Source organism: Camelina sativa, chromosome 20 (genome assembly GCF_030686135.1).
Source record: "Camelina sativa cultivar CO46 ecotype springtype chromosome 20, ASM3068613v1".
NCBI lineage: Eukaryota > Viridiplantae > Streptophyta > Magnoliopsida > Brassicales > Brassicaceae > Camelina > Camelina sativa.
Genome location: NC_141899.1, coordinates 25184654 through 25206216, shown reverse-complemented (window position 1 = coordinate 25206216; position 21563 = coordinate 25184654). Strand labels below are relative to the sequence as shown.

The 21563-nt window shown below is 34.4% G+C and overlaps 3 protein-coding genes across 10 annotated transcripts; all 3 read left to right on the top strand.

Moving 5' to 3' along the window:
• Nucleotides 1-6048: 6048 nt before the first annotated feature.
• LOC147919334 (trihelix transcription factor GTL2-like) lies at nt 6049-8753 on the top strand. The gene is made up of 2 exons (XM_087505445.1): nt 6049-6742; nt 7176-8753. Exons 1-2 carry the CDS (start codon nt 6366-6368, stop codon nt 8599-8601), a joined length of 1803 nt encoding a protein of 600 aa, XP_087361571.1. The 5' UTR covers nt 6049-6365; the 3' UTR covers nt 8602-8753.
• A 4361-nt stretch (nt 8754-13114) lies between these two features.
• On the top strand, nt 13115-17437 carry LOC104771279 (serine/threonine-protein kinase Nek3). Its single transcript, XM_010495786.3, has 15 exons — nt 13115-13450; nt 14120-14253; nt 14381-14447; nt 14738-14803; nt 14901-14947; nt 15037-15082; nt 15170-15250; nt 15339-15381; nt 15464-15513; nt 15591-15672; nt 15767-15816; nt 15906-15979; nt 16069-16120; nt 16206-16571; nt 16651-17437. Exons 2-15 carry the CDS (start codon nt 14168-14170, stop codon nt 17242-17244), a joined length of 1704 nt encoding a protein of 567 aa, XP_010494088.2. The 5' UTR covers nt 13115-13450; nt 14120-14167; the 3' UTR covers nt 17245-17437.
• A 709-nt stretch (nt 17438-18146) lies between these two features.
• Nucleotides 18147-21338, top strand: LOC104771277 (uncharacterized). 8 transcript variants are annotated; one of them, XM_019241632.2, is made up of 9 exons: nt 18160-18341; nt 18744-18889; nt 19162-19255; nt 19454-19555; nt 19700-19736; nt 20174-20232; nt 20304-20412; nt 20718-20792; nt 21119-21338. In XM_019241632.2, the coding sequence occupies exons 1-3, from the start codon at nt 18272-18274 to the stop codon at nt 19183-19185; spliced, it is 240 nt and encodes a 79-aa protein (XP_019097177.1). In that variant the 5' UTR covers nt 18160-18271; the 3' UTR covers nt 19186-19255; nt 19454-19555; nt 19700-19736; nt 20174-20232; nt 20304-20412; nt 20718-20792; nt 21119-21338. The 8 variants fall into 8 exon arrangements, with proteins under 8 accessions (XP_019097180.1, XP_087362288.1, XP_087362290.1 ...); XM_087506160.1 differs by having other exon boundaries at nt 21086-21338; XM_019241633.2 differs by having other exon boundaries at nt 20486-20792.
• Nucleotides 21339-21563: the final 225 nt, after the last annotated feature.

Sequence of the window (21563 nt, the reverse complement as noted above, 5' to 3'; positions counted from 1 at the left end):
CTCTGATACCACTGTCGTAACGCCCCCAAACTGTCCTATGACCGGACAAGCCAACAGATAGCCACGGGACGCTACGATGGGAACTACACCAAGGTGGTCCAATCAAGGGATAGAAGCTGCTGCTTCCCATCTGGTCCTCCTTCAACAAAATTCCACCCTCGACCGAGACTGCTTAGGCTTTGCAACCCTCGCGGTATGGTGTGTTGTGTTAGCCCAGACGAGGCCAAGTATCAAATTCTCTTGTTCATGTTTATCAAAAATCATTTACGTTACTTATAATAAATTATTACAATCAAATAAGTTACCAAAGCAATACTTAGTCAGATCCTTTCCAAAGAATACATATTAGGAAAAATATAGTTGTACTAAAACGAATAAAACTTCCTATTTGGCACCCTAGCGTTTGCTCCGATCTCTAGACTCAACCTAGACTTCCTGCAAAACAAATATTATCATGAGTAATTTAGTATTACTCAGTGAGCTGGGTATCCTTTCCTAGCATGCATTCTATTTTCCCAACCCGACTACCCCAACAAGCATCAAGTAAACCGCCATATAACAAACAACAAGCAATGAAGGTTAGATAAATCAATAAAGACTCAATAAACTTAGACTCTTCACTTCCTATGGCCCCTCGATAATCTGTTCCGTTTCACAACAACAAAAAACTCCATGTTGAAACCACAAAGGTAACCAGCATGAGCCACCAAGGCCGCATTGTCATGCAACCATTCGGGCTAGCTAGGAACCAAAATGTCTATAATGTGAGTAACCACTTGGGATTAGGCTCACGAGACATCCACACACCACACTTGGAACAGAAGATCGACTACTCTATTCTAGCTACGAATCTGAGAATAAAATTTCAAGAAACTAGCTCAAATAAGTACAACAAATCAAAAAGTTAGAATTAACACAAAGAATTAAGTACTTCGAACACGCAAGCAATTTCAAGCAAGAAAATAAAGCAATAACATGTTAGCAAAATCAAGCAAGAAATTTAAGCAAACAATCAACAAGCAACGAGAAATAAATTTAAGCAACTTAGATTGTTCTATATGCATATAAGTCCATTTTTATGCAAAATTATTGCAAATTAATCCATCAAGTAAACTATATCCATCAGGTAAACTTAGAATAATTTTTTATCATTTTCGATCATGCATGCAATCCATTCTATCGGGTTTTAGTCAAACAAACTTTGCTAACAAAATTCATCTAGTAAACTTAATTCATCAAGTAAACTTAGGATATCTATCTCCTCAATTTTTAAGCATGTATGGTGATTCTAGTGTTAATTCTATGTAATTAAACAAGAATCAACCAAGAATTCCTACCAAATTTTAACATGCAACTCATTTAGCTCAGGTGAATCTAGAATGCAACTAACTAGATGCAACAAGCAATGGATGTGTACAAAAGCCCTAGAGCTCATGCAACGTCTCAAACAATCTACCACAACTCACAGATGATTCCAGGCAGCAGATTGATAAAGCGTTCAGACTCTTCTTCACCGCGCATCAGACGACAACTCTCTTCTCGACCTTCTGCGCCAATTCTCGACCTTCAGTGCCAACAGACGTTTGTCTTATTCTTCTTAAGCGATCAAGTCTTTAGAGAGGTTTTAATTGTGTTTATTTGGGGAAAGAACTCGCAAATGAAGCCTAAGGGCTATATTTATAGGCATTTGATACATTCCCCCTTTTTGGATCAAATGTTGTGCATGCGTTGACACGTGGCACTGACGCAAAACACAGCGCTGCAAGTGGCGCGTGAGTTTCTTCTGGGCGTACAATTGGCATATCTTGCAACTAATAGCAAGAATGAGAACAAGTGTCTTCCTTCTTCATTTTTGCATGTTTTCTTTTCCATTTGTAAGCCAAGTGGATTTTTGCGAACTAAGCAAAGAACCTTCTATTCTTCTTCGTGTTTCTGTCCTTTTGCGGCCCTTTTTCGACCATCGTTTTGCATGTGGCTCCGTTCTTCGATCAGGACACCGAATCTCGATCGTTCTTTGATCCTTTAGCGCTAATGTGGCTTCTTCCATCCTTCTTATTCATTCTCTTTTCATGTTTTAGCGCACGTTTCTCGACTATGAGTCGAGACTTATCAATTTTCTTCGACAATTTCTTGTTCTGGGGTCGCACTTTACAAAGTGCTTCGATATTCTTTGCCCAATGACATTAAAATGCCCATTCGTATGTCGCCATCATCAGATATATCGTTTCAATGGCTCCAAGTACGTATTGTTGTTGATGCGATCACTGGACTTTTGGTAACTCGACAGTGGATACGCTAATCTCATGGCACCATCGTTATCCTTCTGGTACCATTGTCGTTGGCATGTTGGCTATTTGATAATTTTTGCTGGTCCTTCGTCTTATTTTACTTTTGGCTCGATCATTTCTCTTCTTTCTAGTTTTTAAGATTTTCTATCGGAGAAAATCTCATGACTATCAATCTTATACTCCGCTGGTTCGATGGCTCTCATGTCTCGCATTTGCCATCAGGAAGTTTTTCGACTTATTGATATTTCTTTGGAAATCTTTCAGTTCTTCTTCTTTATTTTCTCTTTTCCTTCTTTATGAGTTATTTCCAGATCTTTTTCTTCGAATTTTTTATTTGGGTTTTTATCCCTTAATGCGGGTCACTACACTGCTCTTGTTTGGAGAAGCCTTCTACATGGTCCTGATTTGCTTGTTAAAGGTCTTTGAAAATGATTGTTAATGGGTTCATTTGGTTTGGGGTTGATCATTTGGTTTATGATGAACAAATAAGAACTCCACTGATGAAGAGTGTTTTTGTTGCTTTGAATCTGAAAATGGAAGTTCTGATTTATTGATTCTCAGAAAATAGACTAGAATTTTGATAGACTAGAGGCTTTATTCTATTACGAGATGTAAGACTTATCTCAGATTCTCAGGGCTGACGATCTATTTCTCCACTTAACAAACTTGTAGTTTTAACAAGTAATTTATATTTTTTTTGTCAAAGGATTTTCATAGTTATTGACTTTTTTTAGGATCATAGATGAGTACAAACACCTTAGACTCTCAACCCTTACAATATGATAACATAAATTTAAAACATAAAAAAGGCCTAAACCAAAATGGCCAACATGCCCAACCAAGAAGAAGCTCATAAGGCAAACAAGCGGCTCATCAAACCTTAACCCACAAACTACACCAAGACCAAAACTTGGTAATTATATTGGAACATAATTTATCTTCTGTTCAGTGCCGGCTTAAATAGGGGGACAAGCGATACGACCGCCTCGGGTTCATTGATTAAGGAGACGAATAATTTTTTTTTTACATTGGAAAACAAAAATTATAAGATATAAGGGACACACAAAAAAAATAACGTAAGATAAAGGGGCACAAAAAAAATGCAAGATAAAAGAGACAAAAACAAAATTTGTAACACAAAAATAGTCCATTAAAATATGTTTTAAGGATTTATTATTATGAGTCAGTAATCAAAAATACTTTTTATCTTCCATAATTATTTCAATAAACTCCAACAGTAGAACGAAAATGAATTTTTATAATTTCTCAAGTGTTTATATATTATAAATCCATATTTTGTAACATATAAAAGAGGTTAAAAAAAAAAGTTTAGGTCTTTCATTCAAAATAAAAAATTGCTCAGGGGCCTCTAAAAACCTTGAGCCGGCACTGCTTCTGTTATTAAAATATCTACAGTGACAAACTATGATCGAAAATTTAGTGGCAAGAGTCACTAATGATTGACGAGTTACTTTCCTTCTCTGATTTGTTAAACAATAAGCGTCTCCATTTTGCATTGCTTACTTAAAAAAGCAGTTAATTCCATTTTTGTGGGCATATGGTGTCGAAATTTCAAGTGACAAGAGACGGCCCAAATTGGACAAGCTAATAGTTTTTTAATTCTTTTTTTTTTTGGGGTTACAACGTCATTTTTCGAAGAGTTAGCCTAGATCAAGATCCTACATCTCTCCTAAATATACTCCAATTCAAGGGAAAATAACCAAAGATCGCTTGGCTTCCCTAACGGTTTTAAACAAAACAGATCATCTTGACTTACTTGTAAGTAGAAAAAAAAAAAGAACAAATTCATATGGTCAGCGAGGAAACATAAGTTTAGAATAAAAGATTCACATAAGTCTTTTTAAAAAAATTTTTGACATCCTTCACATGTCTTTATGGACAAGAAGTAGATGTGAAAGTAATTTAAGCCGACACTAGCTAGAAAGAAGAAGAAAGCAAGAGTTGCACGTACCTCGTCCTAATAGTGTTGTGATTACATGATCCAATAGAATCGCTGACGCAATAACGACAAGTCGACAAAAGAAAAAGAGGTGCACCATAAATAAGGTGGACCTGAGAAGCATATGAGTGAAACCTAAAAGACAAAATCAATGGGGTCATTAAAAATTTACTATATTATATAAAAAGTTTTTAAAATGAAAAAAATATAAAAAAAAGAGAGGACCCAGTTCCTGCATGTATTCACGTGCCCTGCCCTTGCCGTTTATTACACTATCATCTGCATCTGCTTCTGCATAGGATTCTAATGTACCTCCAAAATTTCTATATTTTTCTTGTGCCAAATATTTTATATAGTATCATAATAATAGAAGAATAGTTTATGTAAAAATAAGACAAACCACTAATTTATATTATATTCTCCTACTGAAAATGTTGGTCGTCTCAGAAATCAATGAGGTGAAAAAAATAGATCACTCGTCGAACCATATCTATCTATATCAAGTTATACATTTTAATTTTCTTTTTTATATCGGCAAATTAATTATATCAAATTATAAATGTGTTACAAGATACATGATACATCAAATACAACCATTGAATCAAAGAAGTGGAAGTTATGTATTTTAATTATATGAAAATTATTTGATTTAGTAATTTATTTCGTCACTAAAGCATGAAAGGAAAACAACGAAAACAAAAATTATTTAGAGAGAAAACAAATTAATTTCATTTAATAAATTAATGGAATTTGTTGAAGGATTGTAGTCAAAAAAAAATTATACATTGATTACTATTGACAAAAGAAATTATAGGTATTAGCCGACGGTAAACTGTAACAGTTGTAGTATAAGTATGTTATGAATATTTTTTTTTATTTTTTTTTAAATAAGAAACTACATACTAATTGACGTTAAAAATAAATAATCTGATGGTGGTCGACTGACTTTTTTTTTTTTGGTTGTTGTTGGTCGACTTTGTTTTCAGTAGATTCCAAGAATCTCAGTAACTTTTGCTTCATTACTTTATTTTTAGTACAAATTAAAGAATGTGCAATGTGCTCATGCCGCATGCCCATTTTTATCCTATGAGTTTAATTTACGACAAAATTATAAAATATGAATCTCGAAACCAGCTTTCTAATTTTTTTTTAGTATTCAACCATACAATACAAGTATTCCTTCAATGCGTAGGTTTCACTAAATTTGTTTGAGCATAAGGGCTGGCAATAACATGGGCTAAATGATTCGATTTATTGTATTTGGACAAAATGTCAGTGATAAATGAGAGAGAGGTGATGTTTGGCGTTTTTAGTAATATTGTCTTTGTCTTTGCCATTTTGTAAATTGAATCTAAAAATAATTTTTTACATTTATAAAATAACTCTCACTATCAGTCAATTATTATGCAAGAACAATAAAAATAATCTTGGACTGTATACGCGTGTTTATCTACAAGGTAGCTTTTTGAGTAAAAAATTGACTTGTAATTTCATTATTGATAAGATATTAATAATATATGGAAAGATAAGAACAAAAACATAATGTATATTGCTACTATCTACAAATTTGATTATCAAAAAGTTCCTCTTGATATTTTTAGGAAAATTAGCATCTAATTAATTGATCAATAGGAGAATTGGACCGTAACACTCAAAACATCATACTTGAAAAATCTCAATTCGTTTAGTTGGCAACTACATATATGCCAAATAATTCAAGAATGGTTCGAAGATTCTCTATAAAGTTAATAGAACAAAACCAGAAAAAGTGTTTTCATCATCCTTTATGTTTGTAATTACTATAATGCATTATTGTATTCTGTTTCACTAATTTTTCTTGTACAATCAACAATATAGACTCCAATCAGGAAAAAATTAAATAAAACCCATATTTAAAATATTTCTAATAAACAATAAGTATACATTAATGGCTTAAAACCAACCAAAGATATTTTACTTCTAAAAATATATCAATTCTAGCCCTCAAAATGAAAAAGAAATTAGCAATATAAAAAGAGAGACCAAAATGAGAGAGAAAAGAGAGATTTCGATGTGAATAGCTCTTAAGTGATACAAAAAAAAAAAAAAAAAAACAAGAAGAATAAGAATAAAAGAAAATGTTTGATGGTGGAGTACCGGAGCAGATCCACCGGTTCATAGCATCTCCACCGCCAGCTTCTCCGCTTCCGCCGCATCAATCGGCCGCGGAAAGATCACTCCCTTTTCCTGTTTCATTTGCTTCTTATAACACCAATCATCAAGCTCAGCATATTTTGAGCCTTGATAGCCGTAAGATCATTCACCACCATCATCATCATCATCACCATGACATCAAAGATGGTGGTCCTACTCCTGCTGAGTGGATATGTCACACGGATCACGATGGCGATAATCATCATCATCCTTGGTGTAGTGATGAAGTTCTTGCTCTACTTAGGTTCAGATCTACAGTTGAGAATTGGTTCCCTGAATTCACTTGGGAGCACACCTCAAGGTACATATTACTTCTAATTATATGCATCAATAATTATCTATATATATTTTCCTGTATATGCATATGGACTGAACCTAAAGTCTCTTAATTCACTGTTTATATGTGTTCATGTACATTAGTTTGATAAAACTTAAAAACATTTATAAATGGGAATTCAGGTTACACAATTTGATAGACTAGATCTTGTTTCTTTCGAATAAACATTTTTGGGATATTTAATTTGGATGTTAACAAATGATTGGCCATTAATACCTATTTTTATTGATACATAATTGGCATCTTTGTGACATTTTAATACATTTAAAAAAATAAACGAACGATGAAATTTATAGATACAAATATGTGTATATTATTGGTGTATAACTGTATATATATATATATATATTCACATAATAAATGATACTATGTCGTTTATGAAATTATGATGTTGTAGAAAGTTGGCAGAAGTTGGGTTTAAGAGGAGTCCACAAGAATGCAAAGAGAAATTTGAAGAAGAAGAGAGAAGATATTTCAATGGCAACAACAACAACACTAATGATCATCAACACATCAGCAATTACAACAACAAGGGAAATAGTTATAGGATATTTAGTGAGGTTGAAGAGTTTTATCAACATGGTCATGATGATGAGCATGTCTCATCAGAAGTTGGGGATAACCAAAACAAGCGGAATAATTCCCTAGAAAGAAAAGGAAACGTGGAGGAAACGGTACATGACTTAATGGAGGAGGACAGATTAAGAGATCAGGATCAGGGTCAAGTAGAAGAAGCATCAATGGGGAATAAGATAAACTCCATTGATGTAGGCAAAGTCGGAAACGTAGAAGATGATGCGAAGTCATCATCATCATCAAGCTTAATGATGATCATGAGGGAGAAGAAGAAGAGGAAGAGAAAGAAAGAGAAGGAGAAGTTTGGTGTGTTGAAAGGGTTTTGTGAGGGCCTTGTGAGGAACATGATAGCACAACAAGAGGAGATGCATAAGAAGCTTCTAGAGGATATGGTGAAGAAGGAAGAAGAAAAGATAGCAAGAGAGGAAGATTGGAAGAAACAAGAGATGGAGAGGCTCAACAAAGAGGTTGAGATTAGAAAACAAGAACAAGCCATGGCTAGTGATAGAAACACCAACATCATCAAGTTCATATCCAAGTTCACAGACCATGATCTTCCAACAAGCGCTTTTCAAGACCCGTCTTCTTTAGCTCTACCACAAACCCAAGGAAGAAAAAAGTTTCAAACCTCATCATCACTATTACATCAAACCCTAACTCCACATAACCCTTTAACCAATGACAACTCACTTGAACCCACTTCAACTAAAACCCTAAAAACCAAAACCCAAAACCCAAAACCTCCAAAAAGTGATGATAAAAGTGATCTCGGCAAGAGATGGCCGAAGGATGAAGTGTTGGCCCTTATCAACATCAGACGCAGTATCAGTAGCATGAACGATGATGATCATAAAGATGGGAACTCATTATCATCATCCTCAAAAGCTGTTCCATTATGGGAAAGAATATCCAAGAAAATGTTGGAGGTTGGGTACAAGAGAAGTGCCAAGAGATGCAAAGAGAAATGGGAAAACATCAACAAGTATTTTAGGAAGACAAAAGATGTTAACAAGAAGAGACCACTTGACTCGAGGACTTGTCCTTATTTTCACCAACTCACAGCTTTGTACAGCCAACCCTCCACCGGGACCACAACCACGGCCACCGCCACGTCAGCCGGAGATCTACAAACCCGACCCGAGGTTGGATCCGAAGATCCTGATATTCCTGCACCCATGCATGTAGATGCAGATGGTGCCGGCGATAAAAGCAATGTTCCGTTTTCAGGTTTCGATCTTGAGTTCTAATAAATAAATTATATATATATATATATATAGATATATTATATATAATATCATCTGTTTATTCTCTTTTTCTGCTTTTTTTTTTCCTTTTTGTTGCTAAAACCTCATTTTTGTTGAAAAAGTTATATATATGAATAGTGTCATTTACTGTTTTACGGATTAGAGGGAAACGTATATTGGGGACTTGGACCGTACACGTGCACCGACAAACAGTAAAATTCAGTTAAACTTCAGAACTTGAATAAACTACTGTTTAGATTTTAAATCTAATTCTAGCTTCTATTTTACATGAATTTCACACATGTGATGAAATCAAATCTTTCAATACTACAAAAAAAAGGAAGAGAAAGGTATCTTTTTGTGTATTAGTTACTTATGTATTTGGTTTTTATTTGAAGTAGGCAAAACGAAATTCAGAAGAAGAAAAAAAAACTGTCTTCATTTTAATCAATTGAAGAATGAAAAAAAAAAAAAAGTACACGTCGTTTCATTCTGTACAATATTAGACAAAATGATAAAACTTGCTGTCTGATTTACATATTATGTTTTTGTATGTTTTTCATATATAATGTTTCCTGTTAGACATTATATTATTTTTAGAGTTCAAAGAAAAAAATATTATTATTTCATCAAGAAAAGAGATATATATATATACATACACATATATTTATTGTTTTTTTAACTGCTGTATATAAATACGATTTTAAAGCTTTGTCTAATCCAAAAATGTATTCTCATCATCTCATGTATTGACCATTTTACTCTCTTAATATTTTTCCCAAAACCAAATTATTATGTAACTTTAATGTTAAGCTGATTTACGTATATATGGAATGAACAACTATATTAATTGATCATAATATTAATAGGAATTTATTATATAAAACCGTATGTCGGTATGATATTATACATCATATATAGTTCAAATCCAAATCTTAATAAACATAGATCGGTCCAAATTTGAACATGTCATTCATCGCATCATTCACATATAGCATATATATTCTCTATATAATAAAACGGAAGTATACAACCTTTTTTAAAACTATATAATTTTTATAAGTTGATTACAAAATATATTATAAATTAGATATAGATTGGTTACAAAAAAATTATAGATTAATTGGTCAATTTATGCGCTATATGAATACACTTAAGAATATCCCAAAGAATCTTTTTAAAGAGAATATTATAATGATTTATACAACTTTAAAAATAAAATCTATAGTATTTCATGTATTGTTACAAAATATATACTGTTACGCATAAAATTATATTATTAGGCGTAAAAAGGAATAAAATCTTGACAATTTATCACACTTAATCGTGATATCCAAGATCTTATGGTACAGTTGAAAATAAAATCTTATCTAAGCACGGGTCATATTAAAAACTTTCACCAAACATTTTCAAAAATTAAAATAAAAACAAACAATAAACGTAACCATTTTCATACATAAAATTACAAATTTAACAATATAAAACTTATAAAATATGTGTTTTTTTCAAGCCTTCATATTTTGCATATGATTTTATTGCATAATATTTTATCCAATTTTTTTTAAAAAAAACAATCATATAAATTATATTTTATTCTAAATTATAATATAAATAAAAAAAATTTTCAACTCGTGCTCAAGCACGGATTCTAATCTAGTATATATATATATATATATCCACACATACACAAGATAAATCGTACTTAAGATCATCTGCAACAACCGTCTGCAGTATCACTCGCCGCCTTGAACCCCGAACAAAGATCTCTGGTTCTGAGTTTCTCCGTTCTCTTCCAAAGTTACTCTTCTACCCAAACCACCACACGGCTACTCTATTCGCCATCCCCATCAGTTGCTACTCCGACCTACGGTGGTCGAGATTGTGTCTCGGCGTTTAGCCGTAGAGCCTCTTCACATGGATCTGCAGAAGATCTTGCTGCTTCTGATTCTCGGCGTCTAACCGATGGATGCTATTCCGTTTTCTGCAAGGACCAAACCCGCATCTCTATCTCTATTGTTGTGATATTTGCTGGGTCATTATCCGTCGAGGCAGTGCTTGGATCTCTAGATCTGGTGGCTGGAAATCAATATATCGCCATGTCAGCCATCTGTTCCCTCATTCCTCCGCACGTTCTGGTTGTCAGAGAGTTCTGCCTCCTCCTTCCTCCGCAAAACCGCAGTTTGTTTTTGCCACCGTCACTGTCCCATCTACACGTTGGAGATCTAGATTTATTGACAGGTGGTTGTGTTAGACCTCGCCTCCAACGTGGGTGCCCAACCGGCAGCCTCGCCCCAGGCTGCCGTCGCTGCTGTGCCTTCTATCTAGAACATCAAACCTATGATTTAGGGCTGCCATTGTTAAATCATTTCTGGGTCAGGCCCAAGAATTTCTCAACTGGACTAGCATGTATTGTAAACTTAAAGCCATCTTTGCCCATCAGATTAAGTTCATTTGAGGCTAGGTCCATTCATTTTTGGTTATGTACTTTTATTAACTCTACAAGATTGTTGGCGTTAAGGTATTGCTTAAAAATCCAGTTCCTATAATGGAATGTGATGTCTAATTCCTCCTTAGGGGAGAGTACCTTCCTTTCAAAGAAAATAGACTTTTGTGTTAATCGAATAAGAAAAGAGACTTTTGTGCCTTTTACAACGAGAATGGATTCGCTTTTGTATTATTATACACTAGCCATACTCAAGGGCTCTCCTCTTCGATTTTGTCTTTTGGAAGACATAGTAATGGCAATTGAAGCTTTGTGTAACACAACACCGTCTCCAAGTGTCCTTTCAGGTTCTTGGTTTTCAAGACTCTCGTCTTGTCCAACGTGTAACCACCCTTTCCAGGGACCTTTGGTGCACGCACAGAATCCAAACACCGCGTTCGTTCTTTTGCAACGTTTGCGGCAATGGTTATCAAGGTGGCTGACTATGTGGCAGTGGTTGGTCATCCTTCACCACGAGTGGCTTCACTTTGTGTGGCAACTCTTTACCTCTAGGACTTGTTGTCCTCTTTATGTATCTTGTTATTTTTATGGTTTCAAGTCAAGCTTTAAAGCTTGTTTTATGTACGTTTTAAGATCGTTGTTTGTAGTATATTTTGTCCTCCTGTGTAAGTTTATTGGTGTATTTGGCTCCTTTTCAAAGGAAGTTTGTAAACCTTTAATCTAATAGAATGGAGTGTTTGATGGGAAAAAAAAAAAAAAAAACCTTTTTTCTTTCTTTCACTTGCATATATGAAAACTTTCGATTGCTTAAATATTATGGAAGTATATACGAGACATACTTGCATACAAACTCAGACCTGAGGGTCGATTTCAAAGACTACAAAGTTAAGGTAAAGAGTTAGAAAAAATGATCCGTTTTCCAAATCTCAAAAAGTTGAAATCTTGAAGAAAATTTACTCTAACCTATTTCATAACACATATAATAATAAAATCCAACTTATGCAATGACTCGTTGACCGTCCACATGACACTAAACAAAAGCTGTAATTTTTCCTTAGAAGAACACATTCACATCCGGAGAATTCTAAAGTTCCTTTTTTTTTTCCCCTGAAAATTATTTGCTCCTCTTAAAATGGTAAATTGAGTCCTCAATCATCTTTCGATTATATATTTAAAACTAACTGAAAGAAATTACAAGCCGAAAAAGTCATTATGATTTGTCCATCAAAGAACACCTAATTCACCTTCCTAGAAAGTGTTTTTTTCCTTGAATTTTTTTTCGTCACTATAATCTTTATGATTTCTCTCCATCAAAGAGAATCTAAGAAAATAAACTTATTTATATTGTCTATATGACTATGTTATATCACTGATGATTATCTCCAAGCTGAAAAATCATCGAAGACATATAAGTAAGTTTAAGTGCTCTCTGCCGACTAAATCGCCAAAGCTACATTCACCAACAGTCCATTAATAACAAACGTTTGTGTTCTCAACACCAAACATATTTTACTTTTCGATGATTTTTTTGTTGGTAATAATAAAAGATAATTCTCAAAATTTACCACACTTTCAGTTTTTGTTGCAAAAAATATCACCAGAAATTTTGGATTTTCAAAAACAATAAAACTAATATTAATGTTTTAGCCGTCAAAACTGAACCGTAAACTCTAAAACACTACCCCTATAAACTATGCATTAAATTGAAAATAGTTATTCTAAACCAAAAGAAAATCTTAAAAATTAAATTTTGTGTTTGTGGTATTTTTAGAAATCCAAACTTTTGATGATTTTTTGGCAATAAAGCTTAAAATTTTACTTTTCTTAGGAATTTCTTATTAATAAATAATATTTATTACATTTTCAAATATAAGAATTACGGTATAATTTTTTATTTGGACACACACACACACACACAAAAAGAAGCAATGTTACCATGCATCAACTAATTTTCTTTTCATGAATTTTGTTCTTTTTAATTTCCCCACTCCTTTGTGTAGAGCAATTGACTAGAGTTATAGAGTAATTGTTAATTGACCAATTATTACTCCTTTTTTTTTTTGGACATCGATTGACCAATCAATAACAAACAATACTATATTATATATTTTCGGCTTTATGCTATACAATTAATAACATTATAAATTAAAAATAGTGTCAGGATATTTATATAAAGAAATAACAAAGTAGATTTACGTCTCTCGTCCTCCCAGTAACTCTGTCGTTTTCCTCAGTCAGAGAGAGAGAAAGAGAAAGAAGCAGCTCTCATGGCGAAGCAGCTTCTTCCGATGCCTTTTCCCTCTCCACCGTCACTTCCACCTCCGTAACGGCGCCGTTTGTAGCTTCTCTCGTCGGAAAATGCCATAACCACATTCCCTCAATTCAAATCTCTCACCGACGCTTTTCTAGGTTCGAACTCAAGAACTCATCTTCTTGTGTTTTTTTTTAATGTGTTCTGTAATGTGTAAATCGACTGAAACCAATTAATAGAGTTCTGTAATTATTGCTATAAAGATTTGAGCTTTAAACAATAAAAACAAAAGAAAAAAAAAAAAACAAAGTCAAGATTTTTAATTTTGGTTTTTGTTTAATTGGGCAAGAGTTCTCTCTCAGTTTCGAGTTCAAGAACCTATCTTTTTGTGTTTTTGTGTGTTCTGTAATGTGTAATAGACTTTAGGGTTTTCTCATTTTCGCTAAATTTTCCAATAATTGCTATAAAGATTTGAGATTTTCTCAAGACAGAAAAAACAAAGACAAGATTTTTATTTTAGCTGGGGCATGTGTTAATAGAAAAGAGTAAGATGTGGATATATTTCTTTTCTTAGCTTTACCTCTAAAAAATTTCATTTTCGTGACAAATTGACTTTATTTAGCTTGGTGGGTCGGCAGGCGATTTTCAATCAAAAGAAAAAAAAAAAAAAAACGTTGAAGATTCGTGTAGATTTGTTCACTTTATTAGCTACTTTTTTTTCAACAAAACTTTATATGTCCGGAAAGGTACAGTGAGTGTTTGCTTACAACAACCATGATTTGATTAATTTTGTGGCCATTGCTGATTCTGTTTCATTTGAGCTTCAGATTCTCATAGAGGAAGAAGATAATATATTTTTAAGAAGGTTGTTTACAATGGAGCATTACGAGGTTCTTGAGCAAATTGGGAAAGGGTCTTTTGGGTCAGCTCTTCTTGTGAGGCATAAGCATGAGAAGAAGCTGTAAGAAGTTGTGATTACTTGTATTGAAACTGGAAAGAATGTTTTCATGTGTTTAATTATGATGTTTGTAAATTTGTTATTGATTCTTTGTTATGTTCTATTTTCTATGGTTTTTTGCTTTGTGAAGTTATGTTTTGAAGAAAATTCGGTTAGCTCGGCAGACTGGTAGAACTAGAAGATCTGCTCATCAAGAGGTTAATTCTAAGCTCTTCCCTTACACAATGATGTCTTACAGATAAATTTGATGCAAATTCTTTATGTGGAACTTGAAACGATGTAGGTGTAAATGATATCCCATGATGACTCGTAATTGTATGAGATTCGAACTCTTTTTCCAGAGTCATAATATTTGTATGCGGTATCCGGTTGATATGCAGTAAACAGCAGACTGTTAATTGAGCTGATCAATCTTTATCGGCCTTCGAAGAAATGCCACGGAATATAGTTTTGTGAACTAACAGTTTTCCTTGTTATCTCCCCGTAGATGGAACTGATCTCGAAGATAAGGAATCCATTTATCGTAGAATACAAAGATTCTTGGGTTGAAAAGGTACCTTCTTTAAGCCTCTATTTTACAGCAAGCACTAAAGATTTATTTTCATACATATATAAAAGTATGTAATCGGCTCTCTGGTGTGTGTTTTCAGGGATGTTATGTGTGCATTGTTATTGGATATTGCAAAGGCGGTGACATGTTAAGTCATTGTTTCCTTCTCAGAATTTGTTTTTCCCATTCTTTAGTCTGAAGGGGTTTCTTATACATTGTTTCCTCTGGCATTACAGGGCAGAAGCAATAAAGAAAGCCAACGGTGTAGAATTCTCTGAAGAGGTTTTGTGTTACACACATCTGATTTGAAGTCTGTTCCGAATGATTATAAGTACAAAATTCTGAATCTTTTCCTTGCTTTGTTATCAGAAACTCTGCCAATGGCTAGTACAACTTTTAATGGCTCTTGAATACTTGCACGCCAGTCACATTCTCCATCGCGATGTTAAGGTTGGTTATGATATCTGTGACTCTAAAGCATAGCACAACTGTTTGATGATATATCTTTTCTAATACAAAATCGACTTGTTTGATCCAGTGTTCAAACATTTTCTTGACAAAGGATCAAGATATACGCCTAGGTAAGATGATTAGCAAATATGTCAAATTTATTTTTTATTTTCAAGTCTAAGTGACAAAAATTGAGTTCAATAACTTCTGCAGGTGATTTTGGACTTGCCAAGATCTTGACATCGGACGACCTTGCTTCTTCAGTAAGTATAGACTTTGGACCTTTTTTGAGTAATTTGTTTCTGGTCTCAAGGCTCTATAATCACTTGTTTTAATTCAGGTGGTTGGAACGCCAAGTTACATGTGCCCTGAGCTTCTTGCTGATATTCCCTATGGGTCAAAGTCTGATATTTGGTCCCTGGGTAAGTTTCTCTTCCATGGCTAAGACACTAACTTTTGTTATAGATAACAAAATATTCATCTGAGTCTATTCTTCTTTTTAACGATTGTGTTCAGGATGTTGTATATATGAGATGACAGCTCTGAAACCAGCATTCAAAGCCTTTGTAAATTCTTCTTCATTCAAACCTTCCAAGTTCCTGTTCCTTTGTCTTATCATCATGATATTCAGATTTTTTTTTTTCGTGCATTTTAGGACATGCAAGGGCTGATCAACAGGATAAACAGGTCAATCGTCGCTCCACTTCCTGCGCAATATTCGACTGCCTTGTAAGTAGAGATTCTTCTTTGTAATGTGAACCTATTAGAGCTTATGGTGCTACAACTTCCATATGATTTGTGTTCCTATCTTTCTTCAGTCGAAGTCTGGTTAAAAGCATGCTGAGGAAGAATCCAGAACTCAGACCAACCGTATGCACATTTTTTTATGGCATTTGTGATCATTTCACTTGAACTGTACAAACCTGATGAGTAACACTTCTCTTCTTCTGTGTAGGCTTCTGATCTTCTCAGACAGCCACTGCTTCAGCCCTATGTTCAAAAGGTTCTACTCAAGCTGAGCTTCCGGGAACACGATACATTGCCATCTGAATCCGCAAGGAGAAGCAGCTATCCTGAGCAGAGACGGCGTAATGCTGGCAAAAGTGTAAGCTTTGGTCCAAGCAGGTTCGGGGTTGACCAGGAAGATTCTGTTTCTTCTGTTAAACCCATGCACACGTATTTACACCGGAACAGGCCAGGGGGTTTGTCTGCCAATGACACTGGTGGAGTGGTTGTTCGTAGACCCGCTGTTTCGTCAGGGGTTTCTAACAGTTCAAAATATGTGGCAGCGAGATCAAACCAGCCTAAGAGTGGTGGTCTTGTAAGTGAACCGTCCAAATTCTCCTTATCTTACTAATTGCTGATTCGGTCTATTTATATGTTTTGGTCTGATGTGTCAGAAACCAGCGGCAGCTACTCGTAGGGCCTCCTTGCCTATCTCACATAAACCTTCAAAAGGAACAAACGATTCTCTGTACACCCCGAGTATCGGTATACTCCATCAACTAAAATCTCCAGATGTGTCCGTAAACTCGCCAAGAATCGACAGGATTAAGTTCCCGCTAGCTTCATATGAAGAAATGCCTTTCATTCCTGTTGTGCGTAAGAAGAAAGGATCGTCCAGAGGATCATACAGCCCGCCTCCAGAGCCACCACTGGACTGCTCAGTCACAAAAGACAAATTCACACTTGAACCAGAACGAGAAGCCAAGAGTGATTTGTCTGATCAGAATGCAACTGCTGGAGCATCAAGCAGAGCTTCCTCAGGTGGATCAAGGAGACAAAGATTCGACCCTAGCTCATATCGGCAACGAGCTGAGGCGCTTGAAGGACTGCTTGAATTCAGTGCAAGATTGCTTATAGACGAAAGGTATGATGAGTTGAACGTGTTACTGAAACCGTTTGGTCCAGGAAAAGTATCTCCCAGAGAAACAGCAATATGGTTGTCCAAGAGCTTCAAAGAAACTAGTCCTAGTAACCTGGAAGAAGATTGAGAAACAGGGTTTAAGTCCTTTTTTAAAGTTTTTAGAGCATGATTCCACGATTCGGTAGAAAATTGTTTGACACTTAGCCTGTGTTCTATGAAGCTAACCACTGTATCTGATACAATGATACCAAAATATACAGCTTTCTATTCGCTATGTAATCCTTATTCCAGTCAGAAAAGAAAAAACACTTATGAACCAACAACATTGTTCAAATATAGAGTGCAGTTTAAGTACTCACCTAGTTGATGATGCAGCTATAACCATTGTTGCATAACAAGAAGATGGTCAATCATACTCAAGTTTCCAACATTTCTATAAATAGTTTTTTTTTGATCATTTTGTTCACAGAAGGAAGAAACAAAATCTCTGAGCAGCATTATGTCGAACACCACCATACCTGCAAGCAGCAGACCACAAAGAAGAATCTGCAGCAAAAAAAAAAAAAAAAATCGGTTTGGTTTACATGGTTTTTACAATTGATTTATGTTCGATTTCTATTGGAATCTTATTATATAAAAAAAAAGTCACACGCGATGAGTTTTTAGAAAGAAGCGAGTATATATATTTTGGTAAACAAAACCAAGAAAAATCCATGTTTTTGGTTTGGTGTGATCACACAGGTTTTGAATTGTAAACAAAACCAAGAAAAATCCATGTTAATTCAGATGAATATATTTTTGTACATATTCCTACTATTAATCGTAAAACATTGCCTGAAAAAAACTTTAGTTTTGTAAGAATTTACAATACAATGCCATTGCAATTATGACCAATTTAATCAATTTCAAAAAGGGTAAAACCGAAATTTTATGTCTCTCAGAAATGGATAAAGACGCGGATCTAAATGATCCGCTAATATTGTTTTCGGATCTTATTATTTGATCTTCACCGTTGATTGACTTTGATCATAACCGTTAATTTAAAAAACCTAAAATTTTTCTCAATCTATGCTCTCTGTCGCCGTCTAAAATATTCTCCTTTGGGTACTACTACTAACTCCGGACGAAAGCGAAAGATCGAGAGAAAGAAGAAGATGAACGTAGTTCAAGGTTTGAAGAGGATCCCGAGCATCAAATTCCCACAGCAACATCTCAACCCTTCAGGTTTTTTTTTGATTACCTCCTAAAAAATCGTATGTTGAATCTTATATCGTTCTTCGTGTTTACGCTCCATGATTTTACTCGACCTTTTCTATCTTCGATTCGGCAATTTTGTGTACTGCTTTCATTTTCACGAATCAGATATGAGATAGTATCTGTTTGTATCCTCGATCTGTTCCTGTAGGAATCATTTAGTGTTTTAGATACCTAAGATTTAAGTATACACAAATTTTTTTAGCCATTGTAATCGATTCCTTTCTGTTTGAATCAAATCTCTAATCATTGTAGAAGCTCTTATATTTTGCCTTTGGTTTGGGGAATATGATCTTTTGGTTGATGGAAGTCTTCATGAACTTTGAGATTTTACTTGCTGGTATTAAGAGTTTGTTTTTGTGAATTTTGCAGCTTCGGAGGGAAAGACTCAGGTGGTGGCAAATGAAGCAGATACATTATTCTTCTCCAGTTTGAACGTCCCAAAGACTATAGGCGGGAAGGCATCACCCCAGCCTAAGCGTACTCCAGTTTCAAACGAAGAGATAGAAGCCATCTTGGTAAGTAACTTACTTCATGGACATTTGAATAGCACTTTGATAAGTCTTGCACATTTTTACAGTTTATGTTTCATTGCAACAATTCATATTTACTTTTTTTTGAGTTTATCTGCGTAGACACAAACATGTATTTATGGTTGATGTGACCAACTACTCAGTTTATGGACCCAAAAAAAAAAAGGAATTTCGAGTTTCTTTCAGTCTTCAGCATATGATAATATTGTTCTGTTTCTAACTTCTTCTCCTTTTCTGCAAATTTTCACTGTTGGGAGGCTGCCTCTGATCATTCAAAATGATCTATTGATTAGAGAAATGGTGGACCTCTTCTCATCTTTACCATTTACAGAGAATATACTCTATAGTCTGGTAAATAATATGGTTGGTTGAATGTTTACAACAACCAATTACACAATAAAACAACTTTCTTGCAGTTTTAGGTTTTTAACATTAGCTATACTTATGAGTATCATGTTTGGTAATCTATAGTTGCATGATGCACATTGGTCTAAGCTGATTTTGGTGATAGACTTCTATTTGACAGTTATTAAAACCCATAAATCGCAGGTGCCTTGAAACGTTTCTTGCATGTTGTTTACTCCAATCTGCCCACATTACCTATCGTTTATACAAGTTATACGCCCGGATTCTACAAAACTCGAGTTAAAGGTAAAGACTTGAATCAAAATCGCAACTCAGTACTTAGTTAAACCTCTAGACTGTAGAACTGAATAACCATTTTTCCAACTAACAATCTCTTTGTTATATACATTTCTTTAAAATGCTGATTCTAACATAAACCATTTTTTGCAGTTTGTACAAGTCCTCAGACGTGCATTAGAATATATGTGTAAGTACATGACACCTTCTAAATTTTTTCAGATTAATTGAATCGCTGATTAATTGATACAAAATATGTTTTGTCTTTTCTTTTAAACTAGGGATTTGAGTGTGTGTGGTCATAGTTTAAAGCTGAGGTTTTTATAGGGATTTGAATGGGTCTGTTCATAGTTTAAAGCTGAGGTTTTTATAGGGATTTGAATGGGTCTGTTCATAGTTTAAAGCTGAGGTTTTTGTATAGGGATTTGAATGGGTCTGTTCATACTTTAAAGCTGAGGTTTTTGTATAGAGATTTGAATGGGTCTGTTCATAGCTTATTCTGAAGATCATCAAATCAGTGATTGATGTTCAACAAAATCTTAGAAAAGCTGATTTTTTTTAGGGATATGAATGAATGGCTCAACAATTTAGAGGAACTGACTCAATTTATTGCATGGTCATTTATAGTTGTCGATTCATGACGTTTCTTGGAACATTAGGATCGTTGATCTTTAACCTCAACTAAGGTAAACACAAATAGTTGGTTTGATGATTTGATTCGTATTTTTTGTTATTATGACCTTGTGTTTTCTACAAGGTTGATTCTTTGAAAGGGGAGATCTCGCTATTGTACAAGCAGCTCATTATAGACACAACACAACAGTTTCGTAGTGAGCTGGAACAAATAACAGAGTTCTCAAATCAAGGTATCATCGATCACATGCTCTATCAATTTGTGAAAGTCAGAACTGGAATGTGCTAAGTTAATTTAACTTACAGCTGAAAGTGCAAAGCTACCAGAGATTGAGGTTGTGTATGTGTGTGATCTGGGATGGAATAATAAATGCTGTTCACGGGTCTTGGAATACCAACCTTTGATTCTCTTAACGCAAAATTCATATGATTTTTTTTCCAATGGAAATGACTTCTTTAGTGGATTGAATGTTGGTTTATAGACAGCTTCATAATCATTTTCATGTGTCTGATGATTAATTGGTTTTGACATTTCAAGACATGTTGGTGATCACCGCTATAGGCACTCTTAGAATATTTTGTGGGAATCGACAGATGAGGCTTCAAATACAATGTAAGTTTTCCTCATATATAACCGGTTTCTTAGGTTCAAGTTGCAGAGTTTTATCGCCTAAGTTGCATGTTTGGTTTGTCTAAGCTATATTGCAGGTTTTTGTGAATTAATTTGCAGAATTTGGTTGTCTAAGTTACAAGTTTTATTTTTAAGTTGAACGTTTGGTTTGTTTGGGTTTCTACTTTCCAAGTTATATAAACTGTAGGTTTTGGTTAAACAATTTGCAGACTTTTGTGATTTCTAAGTTATAAATTGCAGTTTTTGGTGAACTAATTTTTATTTGTTTTGGCTAGCTAATTTGCAGATTTTGGTTCGAAAAATTGCAGGTTTTAATTTCGTAGCTGCAAGGTTTGGTTTGAGAATATGAAACACTACCTTCTCTGCAAATTTTTAATGAGATGCAGTTTTTTTCTTATCGATGTTTGAGATTTGAGTAGTTGTTCAGTTTGAGACTTTGAGTAGTTGCAATTTTTCATTTTGAGACTTTGAGTTCATATGTTCGTTCCAACAATCGTCAAAAAAATAGTTCAAAATCGTTTTTCCTTATGTTGCTTCTCTCCAGTTAGACTTTAGTTTAACTATTGATAATCATATAAGAGATCGGCGGCGTAGACGATCGAGTTGGGAACGAAGAAGTTAAAAAGAGAGACGAGAGAAAATGGGAGTTCCACGATGACACAGCGGCTGTTAGACACACGACAGTATACTTAGTTGGGCCTTAATGGGCAGGCCTACGTTAAATTTGTACGTGCCCAAATTATTCTGAAATAT